At 54.8% G+C, this 16,040-nt stretch overlaps 5 protein-coding genes across 5 annotated transcripts; 2 read left to right on the top strand and 3 right to left on the bottom strand.

Annotated features, from left to right (window-relative positions):
* Positions 1–296: 296 nt before the first annotated feature.
* On the bottom strand, positions 297–3,292 carry B0I36DRAFT_96946 (uncharacterized protein). Its single transcript, XM_046163669.1, has 4 exons — positions 3,131–3,292; positions 2,904–3,068; positions 1,488–2,829; positions 297–1,424 (listed from the first exon to the last, which is right to left on the bottom strand). The coding sequence occupies exons 1-4, from the start codon at positions 3,180–3,182 to the stop codon at positions 596–598; spliced, it is 2,388 nt and encodes a 795-aa protein (XP_046015893.1). The 5' UTR covers positions 3,183–3,292; the 3' UTR covers positions 297–595.
* Positions 3,293–5,259: 1,967 nt separating this feature from the next.
* Positions 5,260–6,701, top strand: B0I36DRAFT_240311 (WD40-repeat-containing domain protein; the record flags this gene model as incomplete). The annotated part of the gene is made up of 3 exons (XM_046149752.1): positions 5,260–5,486; positions 5,541–5,772; positions 5,835–6,701. 3 exons carry the CDS (start codon positions 5,260–5,262, stop codon positions 6,699–6,701), a joined length of 1,326 nt encoding a protein of 441 aa, XP_046015894.1.
* Positions 6,702–7,356: 655 nt separating this feature from the next.
* B0I36DRAFT_238136 (putative rRNA and tRNA processing protein) lies at positions 7,357–8,199 on the bottom strand (the record flags this gene model as incomplete). Its single annotated transcript, XM_046149585.1, has 2 exons — positions 7,357–7,490; positions 7,563–8,199. The coding sequence occupies 2 exons, from the start codon at positions 8,197–8,199 to the stop codon at positions 7,357–7,359; spliced, it is 771 nt and encodes a 256-aa protein (XP_046015895.1).
* Positions 8,200–8,513: 314 nt separating this feature from the next.
* On the top strand, positions 8,514–11,634 carry B0I36DRAFT_265154 (uncharacterized protein). The gene is made up of 4 exons (XM_046151195.1): positions 8,514–9,325; positions 9,384–9,602; positions 9,675–10,936; positions 10,991–11,634. Exons 1-4 carry the CDS (start codon positions 8,779–8,781, stop codon positions 11,444–11,446), a joined length of 2,484 nt encoding a protein of 827 aa, XP_046015896.1. The 5' UTR covers positions 8,514–8,778; the 3' UTR covers positions 11,447–11,634.
* A 1,088-nt stretch (positions 11,635–12,722) lies between these two features.
* B0I36DRAFT_361130 (uncharacterized protein) lies at positions 12,723–13,280 on the bottom strand (the record flags this gene model as incomplete). The annotated part of the gene is made up of 1 exon (XM_046158441.1): positions 12,723–13,280. The coding sequence occupies one exon, from the start codon at positions 13,278–13,280 to the stop codon at positions 12,723–12,725; it is 558 nt and encodes a 185-aa protein (XP_046015897.1).
* Positions 13,281–16,040: the final 2,760 nt, after the last annotated feature.

The following is a 16,040-nucleotide window of genomic DNA, read 5'->3' on the forward strand; positions in this document are numbered from 1 at the left end:
CTTGACTTGAAGAGGGGAGAAATCTTTTACCATGTGATGACGTACAAGCAACGACAACCTAGAACACGACTTCGGTCGTCAGAGTCATGTGATTGTGGAAAATAACTAGACCTGCGAGATAGATATCGCATGCTTACAGGGTCATCGATACAGCCCCGTTTTTTTTTCCTTTTTTTTTTCTTTTCTTTCTTCAGTTTATAAACAACGTCGTCGAAGGAACTCGAGACCCGAGGTGCAGATGTGGTGTTTGTATTTCACACAACCGCCTGCCCTAGTAGTGCATTTATGCTTCTTTCCAATCCCGAGCTCTTACTCTATGCAATGAAAATTACGCCTGGAGTCCTGTGAAGCTGTTCCATTTGTCCTCACTGCCCATTTTGAAATGTCAAACTCCCGGCCACTTTCGCTAAAACATACAAGTAACCTGTCATCGAATATTGCCCCAAACGCCCCAATGCGCGCCTCTACTATGCTCCTGACATATATACAAGTAACAAAGGGTGTGAATGGATACCAGGGACCAGCAACGATCCAAACATGATCGAGTGTCCACTTGTAAAATGAGCAGTAGATCAAACCTTGACCTGCCCGGGAGTTATCGGAATAGGGTCTGGGACTGATACGTGATATTTGATGCTGCTCGGCTTGGAGGTTCATACCAGTTCTGGTACGGGTGGTTCGGTAGGCTGAAGTCTGCGAAGCTCAGTGGATTCACGCGCATCGGCCTCGGAGCTGCGACTGGCGCAGTAGACGTTGCCACGGCCATGCTGCCCCGGCGTGAGATTGGCGAATCTGCTGACACTGGAGGCGCAGAGGGCAGCGCTGTCACACCTAGCGGCTGCATCGAGGGCTCTGTCTGTTGCATGCCTTGTTGCTGGCGGGGCTGCATGCCATTCAAGTGACCATGCTGATGGCCGTTGCCGTAAGACATCGCAGTATAAGCTGTCGGCGCGGATAACCTCTGCTGAGGACCGTTGTTTTCGGCTTTTGCACCATGAGACGAGCCTCGACTGCTCAGACTGTTTGGGGTACCCGGGTTGCGCGGCGGCTGCAGAGTTGCGCTGGCGACCAGTCCGCCGCTCTGCCCCATTTTCTCCCATCCCCAGACAGATCGCAGTTGCTTTATGATGCCGGCGAGTTTCCACCCCGTGTCGTGGTCGATCTTCTCCAGGATTTGGGCAATCTCTTGCTGCTCAGCGTGGTCTTCGATCACCTCGGCAACAAGTGCGACGGATCGAATGGATACACTCGCTACGCCGTGGTCCTGAGTGTGTGCTGTGATGCCACAGACCTGATGAGCGTGGTGCAGCTGAATCGCCTTTGCTTCCTCGCTATTCCGTGGAGAAAGTGGATTCATTTGTGCCAGGAGGCATTGGGCGGTATGGTAGTAGAGTCTACCGACAGTGGCTGCTCGTTTTATAATCCTGAAATACACAGTTAGCTTAACTCGCGAGCCCAAGTGAAGGAACAGGAGGCAATTTGCATACCAAACATTAGGAAACAGAGATTTCGAAGGCCCAGTCTGCTGTGATGGCAGTATCACCCCAAGCGGGTGCATTGTCGGAGGGCATGCATCATGCCAGCTGTCGCACATGTGCTTCAGTCGTTGCCACTCGGCGTACCGTGCCTGTAGGCGTATCTGCTCGTCGTGAGGGCTCGCTTCCTGGAACTTCGGAATGTTTGCTCGGAAGTTGGCGATCTTTGCAACAAGATAAAAGAGCCGATGTACCCAGCCTTCCTCAGTAGTCTCCACGGTGAGATCCATCTCTAGACCCCACTGGTCCGGCTCCCACGCTGTTTGCCAATTGAAGGCCAGGCAGCTCAGAAGCTCCATGCCTACATTTAGCCAGAAACAGGCAGCTCCGAGCCCTGTGCTCCTCGCATTCCAGTTACACTCCCGAATCAGTGCTCGAGCGCCCGCGATATGTGACATTCTCTGAGTGGGTTTCTCGCTCATTATCTCGTACACATTGAGCACGACAGCCGTAGCTGCGCACTCCGCTGTATTCCGTTCCGGATTCTGCAAGCTGCGGAGAAGCTGCGTTGTCGCTGTGTCGTAGTAAAATAAGGCCTTGTCGTCGCTATCTTGCTGGATGAGTGTGAGATACTTGACGCCGCAAGCAAGCAGCGCATTCAAGAGCATCGGGCATTTGAGGGCATGATAGGGCACGAGCCGCGAGAAGTGCTTGTCTGGATCAAGGCTGTCCATCCAAACGCCCACCTCGGAAACAAAGACTTGCATGAGTCTGAGCTGTTCCGGGGAACTGATATGGTCGAGATCGCCGCTCTTTTCCCTGGGCGGAGTGATGATGCCTTTGGTATTCCTTGATCCGCGCCTGGAGTCAACGAGCGACAAGTTTGGCGTCATGCCAGCGACCGACTCGGTTGTCGATGCGCTGCCACTTTTCTGACCCGCAAGTGTTTCACTGTTGTCTCTCCCATTCATCTTGGAAGAATGCGCAAAGATGTCGTAAGGCTGATCGTTGAATCGATCCGACGGCGCACCACCGGGCACTACCATGAAAGCTTGGTCCACAACTGCGCCTGAATGATATCTCGCATCGTTGATCAAGTCAGGATTGACTTGTCCCAGCCGCTCATTGTGATACAGGCCATGCCCCGATGCGAAACCCTGTTGATCTATGCTGGTAGTTGGCCCTATATGGAGACCGCCGTTGTCGTTTGGTCGAATCTGCACTTGCGGTGATACGTATTGTGTCCGTTCTTTGCCAGCCTGCACAGAGGCTGGTTCCACTGCGAGGTGGCGGTATTTGGCGAGTCCACCTCTGTACTCGGAAGCAATGAGTCTGGACTCATCTTGAAATTGAACTGCGTTTGATCATGTAAGCGAGGCCTTCTCGAAGCGTGCCTGCCCGGGGAGGCGAGGACAGGGATTGACGTACTTGACCACTCTGGCGTTGTAAAGATGAATGGAGGCTGCTTGCAGGTCATGTCAATGAAGTTCAATCGGACGCCGCGCTTGCATTCGCGATTGCTCTTTCGGCAATTGAGGCAATCTGGAGTACCCTCATCGCATTTCAAGTGGCGTTCACGACATGTCAAGCATCCTGAGAATGTGTCAATGGCTGGACCACAGATTTATGTGATGACAGAGGAGGAAGGCTCGTACCTGTTCGCACCCTCTTGCTCTTCGATGGAGGCTGTGCCTCCGAGGCCGCCATCACAATATGTCAAGCGATCAATTTCGAAAATGGTCAAGGGAGGTAATTGGCCTGCACTGTATTAGGCCGTGCAGGAGTGACTGGGCTGCAGGCCACAGCCGCATTGGTTCGGCGAGGAGGCCTGATGTATCGCAGATTGCCTGATGATGTGCAACATGCACTGCAAAAAGGGTTCGAGGAGTCGGCTGCGAGCGTCATGAGCAGAATGTCCTTGAATCGGCTATAGGCTGCACCCGGGCTCCGTCGATTGCATTGCCGGGCACGGCAGACGGAGCGCGACACAGACCGGCGGACGGATTGCCGGCAAAGACAGCACGCGGGGGGCCCGTGATTCCGGGCTTGCTCCGTGTGGACGGTATGGGGGCCGGGCGCGCTGAGGCAGCCTGTATTGTCGTGACGACTTTCTAGGTGCGCGAGGATGCGAGCACCAATGTGGTGGGATCGGCTGAGATGTAAGTGAAGAATGGCAAGAATTGTCGAGAGGTGCGGAGACGGGGTTAGGGGAAACCCAGGTCAACGGATCAGGGGACAGGGCTCGTCCATGGCGTAGGCGGCACGGCACGTGTCGTCGAGAGCTGGCCAAAGTCTGGGCCACCCATGCTTGCCACTAGTTAGATCGGATGCATGGGTGGCAGAGAATTGCTCCCGCTAGCGGATGTGCGTTCCGTGAAGAAACTCGAAACCAAACAAAACAGGGTCGGTAGCGCAAGTGCTGAGTGGCACGTCGGCGAGCGCGGACCAGGGTGCGTGGCTGAAGAGATGGGTCTGTAGCCAGCCCAAAGGTGTTTTGTCTCAAGCTTGGCCAATGGTCGAGGGGCCAGGCGCCTCCAGGCTAGCAACAATTCAGATGGTGCTGCTGGGGTGGTACACGATCGAGACGCCCGGCAGCAGATCGTGCGAGCCACGAGCACTAGCTGAAATCTACCAAGCCATGGGTGAACCCTAGGCTCGCGCACTTGCATCATGCCGCATGCAGAATCGCGTAGCTGACAGCGAGCAAAGAAAGGCCTGCAGACATGAGTCTTTCTGGCCCATTTCGATGCTACCGACTCGAAATAATTGAAAAGGCACCCCATCATCATGTCCCGTGTATGACAATTGGATGACGGCGTTGCGGGTGGCCCTTTTGGGTTTATCCGTTTGGCCAGGATGGCTGCTCCTGTGCTGCGGGAAAAGCATAGGGGTGCAACAGCGGCAAGGCCACGACGGGATGAGACCTCTCAGACGTGGGAGCACTGAGGCGTCGCACGCTTCCCTTGCGAGGTAGTGGGCTGAGACACGATAACGTGTCTTTGAGTCTCGTCGCCAACTTTGCCACAATCAGTGGTGCCTCGTGACGAACTAGCGCGAACGTTTTGTGTTCCCAGCTGAGCCTCGCTGGAAAACGAGACAAACGGCGAGGGGGATCACGAAGCCGGGGGGGGGGGGCTTGCGCGTCGGGATGGGATGGGATGGGATGCGGTGCGGTGCGACGGATCGGAGTGGATGGAGCGAGTGCTGGGATGATGATGGCAGGCACCCATGGCCTTGCAGACGTGCCTGGCATCAAGGCGGCATGGTGACGCAGCCGCATCGTGGGTCGTCCCGTGGTGGCTGGCTCTGCAGGGCTGCCCTGGGCCGGTTGGTGGGTGGTCTGCGTGGCTACTTAGCGCACAGAGGCGCGGATGCGCAGCATGCCGAAGGTCCAACCTTGGAAGTCTGGAGATGGGGTTGCAATGGACTGTGAGGCGACACAAATGAGCCCCAGCCGGGATCCGCGTAATTGTGCGATCAAAACAACACCGGATGCCTCTGCGCTATTAGGCTCGACATCCGCGAGATAGGCAGGCATTGTCATGCTGGATGGACATTGGATCAACAAGGGGTCCCCCCCCCCGGGCATGGGCAGCCGGGATGTGATTCCCCACCTCTGGACAGCTCTCGAGGTCGAGGTTTCACCCCGTTTGTGCGCACGTGGCCCAGCCGGTGGGTCGCACGCACATTCCATTCTCAGACAACCCGCCGCCTCGACCTCGACATCCAGGGACGGCCCTCGCCTGAAGCCCCGCCTCGTGCCAGCAGACGCTCAACACTTGCGATGAGCAGTCGGGAGCAGGCCCCGGCGCCCAAGTCGGTGCTTCGCGGGCATGAATCCCAGGTCCACGTCGCAGCTTTTGTCCGCCACAACCAGCGCCTGGCCACTGGCGATGCCGAGGGATACGTGGTTCTGTGGGACCTGACCATCCAGAGGCCCCGTGCCGTCTGGCGCGCCCATTCGAGCGCCATCCTGAGCATTGCTGGTTGGGGCGACAACAGAATCATCACGTAGGTTGGACTCCAAGAGCTGGCTGCTGATGGCCGTAATTAACTGGCTGGTAGGCACGGCCGAGATCATCGTCTGGTTGTTTGGAAGCTCACAGAGGACGATGAAGCAAGCCTGAGCGTTGCCTTGCCGCTAGACAAAGGCGCAGCGCATCGCCCTGAACCGTGGTTGCTTCACCTTCTCAACGTAAACACCATGAACTTTTGTGCTTTCGCTTCTTGTCCGGCAGGCAGAGGCACTGATGACGAGCTCCTCGTTGCTGTACCCAACACTCTGGCCTCAGAGTCAGTATGTAATCCATACTCTGTACGTAGCCTTGAGCATAAACAACCTCTAACGCATGCTTTCAGATCGACATTTACCACCTTCCCAGCCAGACAAGGCAACATACAGTTCATACTACAGGCCAGTCGCAACAAAAGACGGGCATGGCCATGGCTCTAGCCCTACTACGGCGCGCCTCCGTCCTGCTGCTTGTCGTTGGCTACGAAAATGGTGTCGTGGTGGTGGCGCAGCAATCTTATCAAGGCTCCTGGGACGTCACATACCGTTCTCAATTACACACACAGCCAGTGCTTTCGCTGGATGTCTCACCCGCTCAAGACTATTTCCTCACCTCTGGTGCAGATGCTTTGATTATCAAGCACCCAATCCCAGGGTTTATAGCCTCTCCTGGGAAGGACGAAGTCACGCTTGGCCCTGAGCTGAACGGGAATGTCGCAACTGAGCATCAGCACTCGAATGACACGCCGACTGCTCCACGTTCTGGTGTCTCCTTGCTGTCATCGGCACTAGCTGGCGAAGCTAGATCACCCCGGCCGATACCCATCGCACAGAGAGAAGTAGTGACGACGTCTTTGAAGGTTATCAATACGAAACATTCGGGTCAACAGAGTTTGCATATCCGGTCCGATGGCAAGATTTTCGCAACCGCGGGTTGGGACTCGAAAGTTAGGGTCTACTCTTGCAAGACCATGGCAGAGCTTGCGGTGCTCAAATGGCACGAGGCCGGCTGCTATGCTACGGCATTCGCTGATCTTGGCGGACCCCAAGTGGGCGGGCCAGCGAGCCAAGATCAGTCTGCGCTCGCTTCCGCCCAACATTTGTCAAGCAAAGACCTGAGCGTGAAGGGCAGGCGGATCCGACAAGCAAAGGAAACGCACTGGCTAGCAGCTGGCAGCAAAGACGGCAAAGTCAGTCTCTGGGACATATACTGATATTCTGGTAAGGTGGGTATCCCTTATATTCCTCAACGAGACCACCAGATCGACGTCGCCGCGCTCTATGTCACGCACGGAATGAAAAAGGAAGCGTACAGATTCAGGGTGCTCGTGATAACAAATGCTTCGACTGGCAAGGAAATAGCCCGCCTGGTATGCGAGACAAGCCATAACTCCCATATTCACAGGCAGGTTTCAGAACGACCACCACGACCTAACAAACCATGACCTTACAAACGTCAACTCAATGTCTTCATCGTGTACTGGCGTCGCTCTGAGATATGTCTTGTATGCGAGTCATCGCCCTGCCTGGAAGCCACAAGAAGCTTGTCCGTTGTGACAAAAGTCGGCGCATCCGAAAGCTGATCTTCCATGAGAACGTATATCGTTTCCCACGGGAGAGTTAGTACAAAGCTGAGGCCGATCTAGTGGAGAGATGCGGCTCGTACACTCCATCGCTAGTCGCCGCACTCAGCAATAATTGACGGACAGTCTTTAGCATCAATTTGAGCCTCGACGCTGAGTTTTTGCCTGCCAGACCCCCTGCTGCAGACTTGGTCTCAATGACATGTTTCTCTGGGAGCCTCATTGAAGAACTCGTGGCAATACTCCGCGGTAACAGACTTTGAGTGAGGAGGGACCACGGGGTAGATCATAAGTTGTCCAAGAAGTGAGCACGGAACTTGCGATTAGCGCGGTCAGCAGATCGTGTCTGAAATTGATCGCCCAGAATCTCGAACACGAAGATTTCGTCCTGTCCGGAATCTGCGTGTGGCTGTGTCTGCTCTTGCTGCGTCTGGTCCGCCATCTTGACATCTGTATTCGTCCCTGACGTGGTTCCGCTGCCAGCTGCGTTACTGCTCGTTGTTGTTATTGGCTTTCCGGGAGCCGGAACCTCAACGCGGAATATGGTGCCCTCCTTTGGCACAAGCTTGACTGTGTTCTTGCGCGTGACAATCTGGACCGCATACCGCGAGTCGCGTACCACGATGCCCTCAATGCCGACCCTGCTCGGGCACGAGCTCCTGGAGACACGCACTCGAGCACCGTGGATATCCGCCGAGGCTAACTTCGCCGCTGCCGTCTGCCCACCTGTGAACAGCTCATTCCCCAGTATCTCGCGGATATATCCCAGCCAGAGCGCGTGGAGCGGTTCGAACACGGCATAGGCCTGCTTGTCGCGCGGAAGATCGTACAGGCCCATGCGCCTGCGCTGCCGGGCAGAGAGAGGTTCGGGCTTGAGTCCTGCGGCCCGCCGCTTGCTGGTCTTCTGGGAGAGGTGGCGTCTTCTGGCGACACGGCGGGCTGCGCGGGCGTCGGGACCCGGGCCGGAGGTCGCGACTGGAGGTGGGGAGGACGGGCGAAGGAGCAGCGGCCGGTGCTGGATCTTGTCGGTGTAGATTCGCTGGGTGCTGTCTGGGCTGTGGGCGCGGGCGAGGAGGCTGTGAGTGAGCGACTGGGCTCGGGGCTCGTCGTTTTTGGCGGCGCCCGCCATGACTGCTGCTGGCAGGTATGGATGGTCTTGTTGCCTGTCTTTGTGGGATGTGAGGGCAGTGTATGGGCAGTGGGTGGCTGTCTGTCGCATTTGGCAACGTCCGGCCTGATCAGCAATTAATTATGGCGGGCTTATCGTTATCGAAGGTTGGGGTTAAGCTTTAGCAGCGGCGGTGGTGGAACGGGGCTTGTGCAAGGGTCACTCACATGAAGTGCCCCCGACGACCTCGGTAGTGGCCAGTTCTGGCGCTTCCAAGCCGCGCCAAATGACGTGCAGGCCCGCTCGCTCGTCCTGGAGCCACTTTACCCCGGACTTGCTTGCTCCTCCTCCCCAATCGTCTCCTCCAACCCGTCCCAGTCCACCAGCTCCTCCGTCTGGTGCTTCAACTGCTGGCGACGCCCCAGGCAGACTCTGAGCTCGAGCACCCATTCCAGTGAAGCCGCCTGGGTACTACCGGCTCGGTACAAGGCGCGTACGACGCCGCCACGGCTCTCTGCCGACGCGGTCTTGATCCAGGGCAGCAACCACGACGAGTACACGCCCGCGCGCTTCACACGACGCAGCCGGACCTTGCCCAACATGTCCAGCAACGATGACGACCCGACAAGGGACTCTGCGCCCGACTTGCAGATCCTCGGCGACCAGGTCACCTTCCAGCCGCGCAGCTACATCGAGGAACGTGGCGGCAGCGACGACAACGAGGAGGCCCTCATGAAGAACATGCACAGCTTCCGCGCCGAGCCGCTCCAATTCCTCCGCGAGGTCTCCCTCTACGTCTCTGGCACCGGCTGGCGCGCCTACGACAGTGTCATCGGCCGCCCAATCTTCTACCCAGGCTTCAGCGAGCAGATGATGAACTCGGTCGTGTCGGCTCCGCTCCTGCGCACCCGCATACGACAGCTTGCCGAGCAGCGTGTCGAGACCGAGGAAAAGGAAGGATGGCTGGACTCGAAAGCATCAAATTACCCACTGAAGCGGGCACAGCGCCTGGCAGCCATCGAGAACGGTCTCAAGGAGGTCGCGCAGAAGATGACGAGCGACATGATCTGCAAGTTCGAAAGCAAGCCCTTCATTCGAAGCGCATACTATGTAGTCACACAGCTGCTCACTCGCGCCTACCACCAAGGTTCGTGCTGCGCAAGATCGAAGCTGCAGCTGTGCAGACATGCTAATTCGACAAATAGGTATTCACGTCTCCAGCGAGGAAGTTCTACGGTTACGAAAGGTAGCGGAGGAGGCAGAGAGGAAGGGCCAGAGCATTATATTCTTGCCTTCACATAGATCGCACGTCGACTACGTGTCCATGCAGCTCATTTGTTATCGCTTGGGGCTTGCGCTACCGGTTGTGGTCGCAGGAGACAACCTGAACTTCCCTGTGGTCGGAACATTCTTGCAGCATGCTGGTAAGGACATCCTGAATGATATGCGCGTGATTAACCATTCGTGGCTTCATTGAGACTGACTGCGCGTCATAGGAGCGATGTGGATCCGCCGTTCGTTCGGCAACGACACTCTGTACACGACACTTGTGCAGACTTATATCGACACATTGTTACAGGGTGGCTACAACTTCGAGTGTTTTATAGAGGGAGGCAGGTCTAGGACAGGCAAGTTGCTGTCGCCCAAATTCGGCATTCTGAGCTTTGTTTTGGACAGTATATTGTCGGGCAGGGTCAAGGACGCCGTCATTTGCCCTGTCAGTACACAGTACGACAAGGTCATTGAGACGGAAGGGTACGTCACAGAACTTCTTGGTGTCCCCAAGAAGAAGGAGAATCTTGCCGATTTCCTGAGCGGTGGCTCTTCAGTGCTGTCTCTCAAACTTGGCCGTGTCGATGTCCGATTTCACGAGCCTTGGAGCCTCCGCGGATTTGTCGATGAGCAAATGAGTCGCCTCACGCCATCGCCTAGCAATCACAATTGGGAGGCTAGGACACCAGAAAACACCAAGCTGCGACAAAAGCTGCTCCGCACTATGGGCTACAAGGTGCTCTCGGACATCAACGACGTCTCAGTAGTCATGCCTACGGCACTGATCGGCACAGTGTTGCTGACGCTACGAGGCCGAGGCGTGGGCAAGTCTGAACTCATCCGGCGAATCGAGTGGCTGACTGCTCGAGTTCGCGCTAAAGGTGGGAGAGTCGCACACTTTGGCACGTTACCACTGTCAGATGTGGTGGAGAGAGGCCTCGAGGTCCTTGGCAAGGATCTGGTCGGTGTCATCACCGGCCTCGCTGAACCTACCTACTACGCTGTTGACCGTTTCCAACTTTCCTTCTACCGCAACATGACGATCCACCTTTTCATTGCGGAGGCACTCGTCTCCGCCGCAATGTACACGCGCGTCAAGCAAGGAGGCGGTCCCGAGAACCAGGATATCACGTATGCAGCGCTGCGTGAGCAAGTGCTCTTCCTCTCCTCACTTTTCCGCGGCGAGTTTATCTTCCCAAGCGAGGGTCTCGAGTCCAATCTCGAGAAGACGCTGGTCGGGCTCGAGCAGGATCAGGTGATCTCTCTGCATCGTGACGCAGAGGGAAAGCCTGTGACAATCGGACTGTCCAAGGAGGAGCGCGAGGCCGGACGGGAGAACTACGACTTCTACTGCTTTTTGATTTGGCCATTCATTGAGGCTAGCTGGCTGGCCGCCATTTCCCTCATGGGCTTGACCCCTCCCGCAGGGCAAGGGCCGGATGATATCTGGATCGAGGCTGCCAAGGCGCAAAACAGCGCGCAGCTTGTAAGTACACTTTGCAATCCAAAACGTGGTGCACTCATTCCTAACAAGAAATAGATGGGCAAGACGCTCTACCACCAGGGCGACCTCTCCTATTTCGAGGCCGTCAACAAAGAGACCCTCAAGAACTCTTACCAGCGTTTCGAAGAGGAGGGGATCCTCTATACAATCAAGTCCAAGGACTCAAAGTTGTCCCCGCCCCGGCTGCGGCTCGCGAGCGAGTGGATGCCCATGCGCGACCCGGTGAGCGGGCGCGTCGTGGCGGATGGCCGACTATGGGCATTTACGGAGCGGATCGCAATGAGCCGGCGCGAGGGAAAGAACCGGAGAGATGGCGCGACGGTCAGCACGAGGGTGCTACGGTTGACGGATGAACTTGGTGCAAAGTTGTTTGCTGAGGCCGCGGGTAAGGAGGAAGCCGGCAAGATGAGTTCCGAGGAGATTGCACGAGTCAAGCAGGATATAAAGGAGGAGCGAAGGAGGCGGAAATTGGAAGGCAGAGCGAGGTTGTAAAGACGGCTCTTGGTCTAATTTCCATGTAAGATGAGAAAGGTGTGGTAGTTTCCCAATGATTCTGGACACGACTTAATGTTGTCCAGCCAGGCGTAATGCACTGCGACGTTTCCAGGCCGGATCCTCTTTGATAACTGTCGTCCATTTAAGCCTGTTCTTATCGATCGCATTCTTCCATTCGAGCCTACCTGTAAAAGCGGCGTCCGAAGTCTGTAATCAGTGACTAAACCCCCATCCGCAATCCCTAGTTGTCGAGCTTGCCTCAGCAGGTGGCCTCCAAGGGCCGATCATTCATGAACACAGGAATATATGCAGAAATGGTTACCGCAAATACAACCAAAGCTGCTGCCAAATGACGAAGCACGGATCCCTTCATCGAGGAACATTTGGTAGGGTTACAGGTCAAGCTCTTCAAGTAAGTCGTGCAAGACTGTGTCTCACCTTTGACGTACAGAGAGCGGACTGTTGCCGCTTGATGGGATGCTTTGCCAGAGTCGCCTCCATAGCTTGACAGGAGCCCCCTTCGATGGTCACCTCAGTCACCACGCTTGAGAACTCTTTCCTTATGAGTCTACAAAGTGCTCACCGTCCTTCATCTGGCACTTGCGTAGGTAGGGTTCTGTCAAATAGGTAAAGTTGGGGTATGAACTGCGAGCCTATAGCTCATTTACCGTGGCTGAGCACCGACAGGAGGATGAGGCAGCTTATGTGAAGAGTTTTGCCTCTGGCTTAATGGGAGACAATGGAGTAGCTGGAGACTTTGTTGGTTTTCCGGTGAAACAAGGCCCTTGGACACTCCGGTCCCGAACATGTTCCAGTCGTACAACCCCTCAGGCTACAAGCACACGCAGACAATCGCTGTTGACTTGAAAATACAGAGAGGGCCGTGTTGGTAAATGGAAGAAGGCAAGCATTCACCAGTCCAGGAAGGCATTTCCTTGAGGACAAAGTAGTCCAGTTGTGTGCTCGACAGCAATGAGGTGTTTGGGATACCAAATCTGGGAGAAGCCGTGGTAGGCGATTTGTGTGTCGAAAAGCCAAGCACAATGGATGAGGCCGGTCCACCATAATTGCTTGCAATTATTCTGTATGTTTGCGACATAAAGCCAAAATACAAACTAAGATAGGGGCTTTCCCTATTTTGTGGAAAGTTTGATTGTCTCGCAACTCGGGTTTGATTCTGTTTGTGCCTTTTCTGCCTAGTCGCTATGGCCAAGTATCCGGCAAGCAGAGTTCTCATGCAACTCTCACGGAACGATTAGCAAAGCCTGTCGCATCACTGCCGAAGGCCCTGCACTTCTTCAACCTTGCATTCCTCCCACAGCAGAGCCTTTATCACTTCGAGGCCTGCTGAACCCTGCCCACGGTGGTATAGAATGTTCATGAGCCGATGATGGACGCGTCCCTCGGTTTCAGTCCCCCATAAGCAGAATATCGCCGTGTACTCATCGCGACTAATCTGGCCACCAACAGAGTCAATGAAGAACACGACCGCGTTTGCCAAGGCATAACAGTACTGCTCGTATAGTACTGGAGCGTGAGAAATGTCAAGAGTTCTGAGACACTTGGTGATGTCGTCGTGAAAGATCGCAGGACGGTACACAGCCAACATATTGAAGTTGAAGTTGACAAGGGAGTGCATAATCTGGTTCTGGCGCTGCGGCATCAGTAGGTAGTCTGCGAACAGCCACGTTTCCATCAGAGTTCTGTACCAGGCCACAGTCTCGTAGTCATACTTTGGCCAGGTTGCGCGATCCCATTCGAGGTAAAACTTGATGCGGATTCCTTCCATTCGGAAAAACCCATGATCCTGCGCCTGAACCCATTCGGTCATGATGAGTAGGCTGTAAGGGCTCGCATGCTCTACTAGGTTGAATATGAGACTCTGGCTTTCGGCAAGTTCACTTGACAATGCTTTTCGGAAATATTCCGAGTGATGTACTAGCAAGCAGGCATTGACTTGGCAAGTTTGTCCGCTTGGGATGTTGATGGTCACTTGACGACTGTCTTCCCTATGATTTCTTAGCCAAGACAGAAGGAAAAAAGGGTTTCAAGACTCAAGGAAGGTTTGGAGAGTCATACGACGAGAAAGACATGTTATCGTAAGAAAAGCACAGTCTCCTCCTATGAAGAAGGGGCGCTATTTGGCTCGCAGTGATGTCGCGGACACTCGTGGTTGGCACACTTTGGGTGATTTCCGGCCGATAGTGATTCCCGTGAGTGTGTTTCTTTGTCCGTGGAGAAAGTAGCAAAAAGACCTAGGGATTGGAAGGAGAATAATGGAAGTGGAGAGCTTCAGTCTCTAGGTGAAGCTTGCTGGCTGAAGGATGCCTGAGACAATTGTCTGCAGGTATTGTTAGTGCACGCTGGAACATTGATCAATCTTGCCTGGTTCTTCTCAAGGCATCAGGTTTCAGGCGCTGTATAACGTGGCGTTACTTTCTGCAAGCCTTTCTCCCTCCACTCATCAGTTTTCCTTGGGTACATGGCTTTTCTAACATCCGACTGGGTTCAGTGCGCAGATAACCGAATATCACAAAAGAATGTGCGCAAGACCCAAGCCGTCAAAAGGCTTTCGGCTAGCCGCGGAACGGAGCCATCTCCAGAAGATGATAATGCGGAACTTTCATTGCGAAGAGTTTCCATATAGAGGATTGACATAAAACTCGAAGCTTGGAGTGTGCACGTGTGTACACACGAGGCCGTTCCTGTTCTTGCTGGAAGCAGTACCCAAGGGAAAGTTTCGTGGATGAGATAAATACCAAAATCAGGTATCTTGAATACTGCCAACTCAGAGTGCATAATAATGGAAGCCTCCTATCCTCGAGTTTTGAAAAACATCAAACAGGACTCGCAAATTCACGCCTAGCGAGGAACAGCGATATTGAACTTGCGTGCAACACTACTTGCAGAAAGTATATTCCTAGTCCTCACATGCTATAATGAGCACGTTCGATCAGGGACTCAACGTAATGTCCGGAGTAGCTGCCCACATCCCTACTGCCACAACGCCAAGCTGAGCGGGCTTTAGGGAGGAGGAGCGAGATCCGGTAGCAGCTCAGGGATTTCTCCGGGTCTCGGTGTGGGTCTACAGCGCCTCATCATCATACGCAACCCCGGATGGACATGGTCTATAATGGTCTGGGGAAGCCGCATTGGTAGAATGCTGATGGCGTGATTGATTATTGATTCTGCGTGATCATCAACACAGATGCGATGTATTCGCATAAAAGGCCATTCAGACCATGCCCTGCGTATGATGTGAATTCATAGGAGTTCGTCAGGCTACCAATCCGCACGCCGTCGATTCCATGATGTTTCAACCCGCCCTTGCTCTGTTATGCCTGGCTACGGCCGCTCTCACGGCCAAGCTTCCTTCTGGCCCTGTTGCACCGGGCCACGGTGCTTATGCAACATATTACAACAATGTTCCGGATTTGCTGGACGGTCAGGATGGCATCCCTGTTCACCCAGCCGATTACCAGGGCAGTGGAAAATTGGCAGTAGCTGTTGATATCGATGGGAACGCCATGGAGCAAGTCGAGGCGCATATATCGTACTATCAGGGCCGGTACTTCCTCTACTCGTCAGTAAAGTCCTCTTCGGAACTCTATTTCCTGGCCAACTGCTGATTTTGATAGGGCTACATGGGCGTGTGGCAAGTTTGTGTATGGCAGGATATCGGGGTTTGGCAATATCAACGCCGGTCAGCAAGGCTCAGCACCAAATCCCACGCAGCCTCGCGGGTAGGTTCTCCTAATCCACCCTCTGACGCAACCTTGAACCCGCTAACACACTCAGGTCGGCGCCGGCGGTTTGCGGCATCAAGTAAGAACTCATTGTGGCCGTCAGAGCGAAGAAGGTCTACTGACTCCCACGTAGGACTTATTCGTCGCCCGACATGGTCTCTTGGAAACTCGAGGATTTCTATATCCCACCTGAGCCAACAATCACTCCTACGAAGCCAGTCGTGAGATACTCAAACACCACTGACACGTACGTAATGCTGCTTGGCAATCAAGCCCTGACTGACTTCTATTACCTCGTCTCGAAATCACCGGCCGGCCCGTTCCGTGGACCCCAGGGTGATCGGCCAGGTGTGTTGTCCGGGCCCAACATCGGCCATGACTTTGACATTGCAATTGGACCCGACGGCACGCACTGGATGCTCACTGACACTTTCAACGCTGCCGTCACTCTGCCTCTGGACGGAAGCAATCCGCACATCACGACCGTCGGAATCACGTGGGATGTCGTGGTGCAGAAGCTGAATCCTGACCTCATCTCCGTCCCAGCCAAGAGCGCACAGACATTCAAGCTCGTCTTTACGGCACGGGAGCTGGCGGATAAAGGCCTGTCCATGGAAGCCAGCTCCTTTTTCTATCGCGACGGATACTACTACATGTTGTTTGCGCAGACCTGCCAGAACTGCGCAGGCATGACTTACTACTTCTACTCCAAAGGAAACCCCTGGGCCCTTACACAGATGGGGGTATCCTCCGAGAAGATGGATGCGGAGCGCAGAACAAGGGATCCAACGTGCTGCCCGCGCCCGACGGGGGCGAAATAATCCTCAACGCGGCGCTCGCGTACC

This window comes from Microdochium trichocladiopsis, assembly GCF_020744255.1.
Source record: "Microdochium trichocladiopsis strain MPI-CAGE-CH-0230 chromosome Unknown B0I36scaffold_3, whole genome shotgun sequence".
Classification (NCBI taxonomy): Eukaryota; Fungi; Ascomycota; class Sordariomycetes; order Xylariales; family Microdochiaceae; genus Microdochium; species Microdochium trichocladiopsis.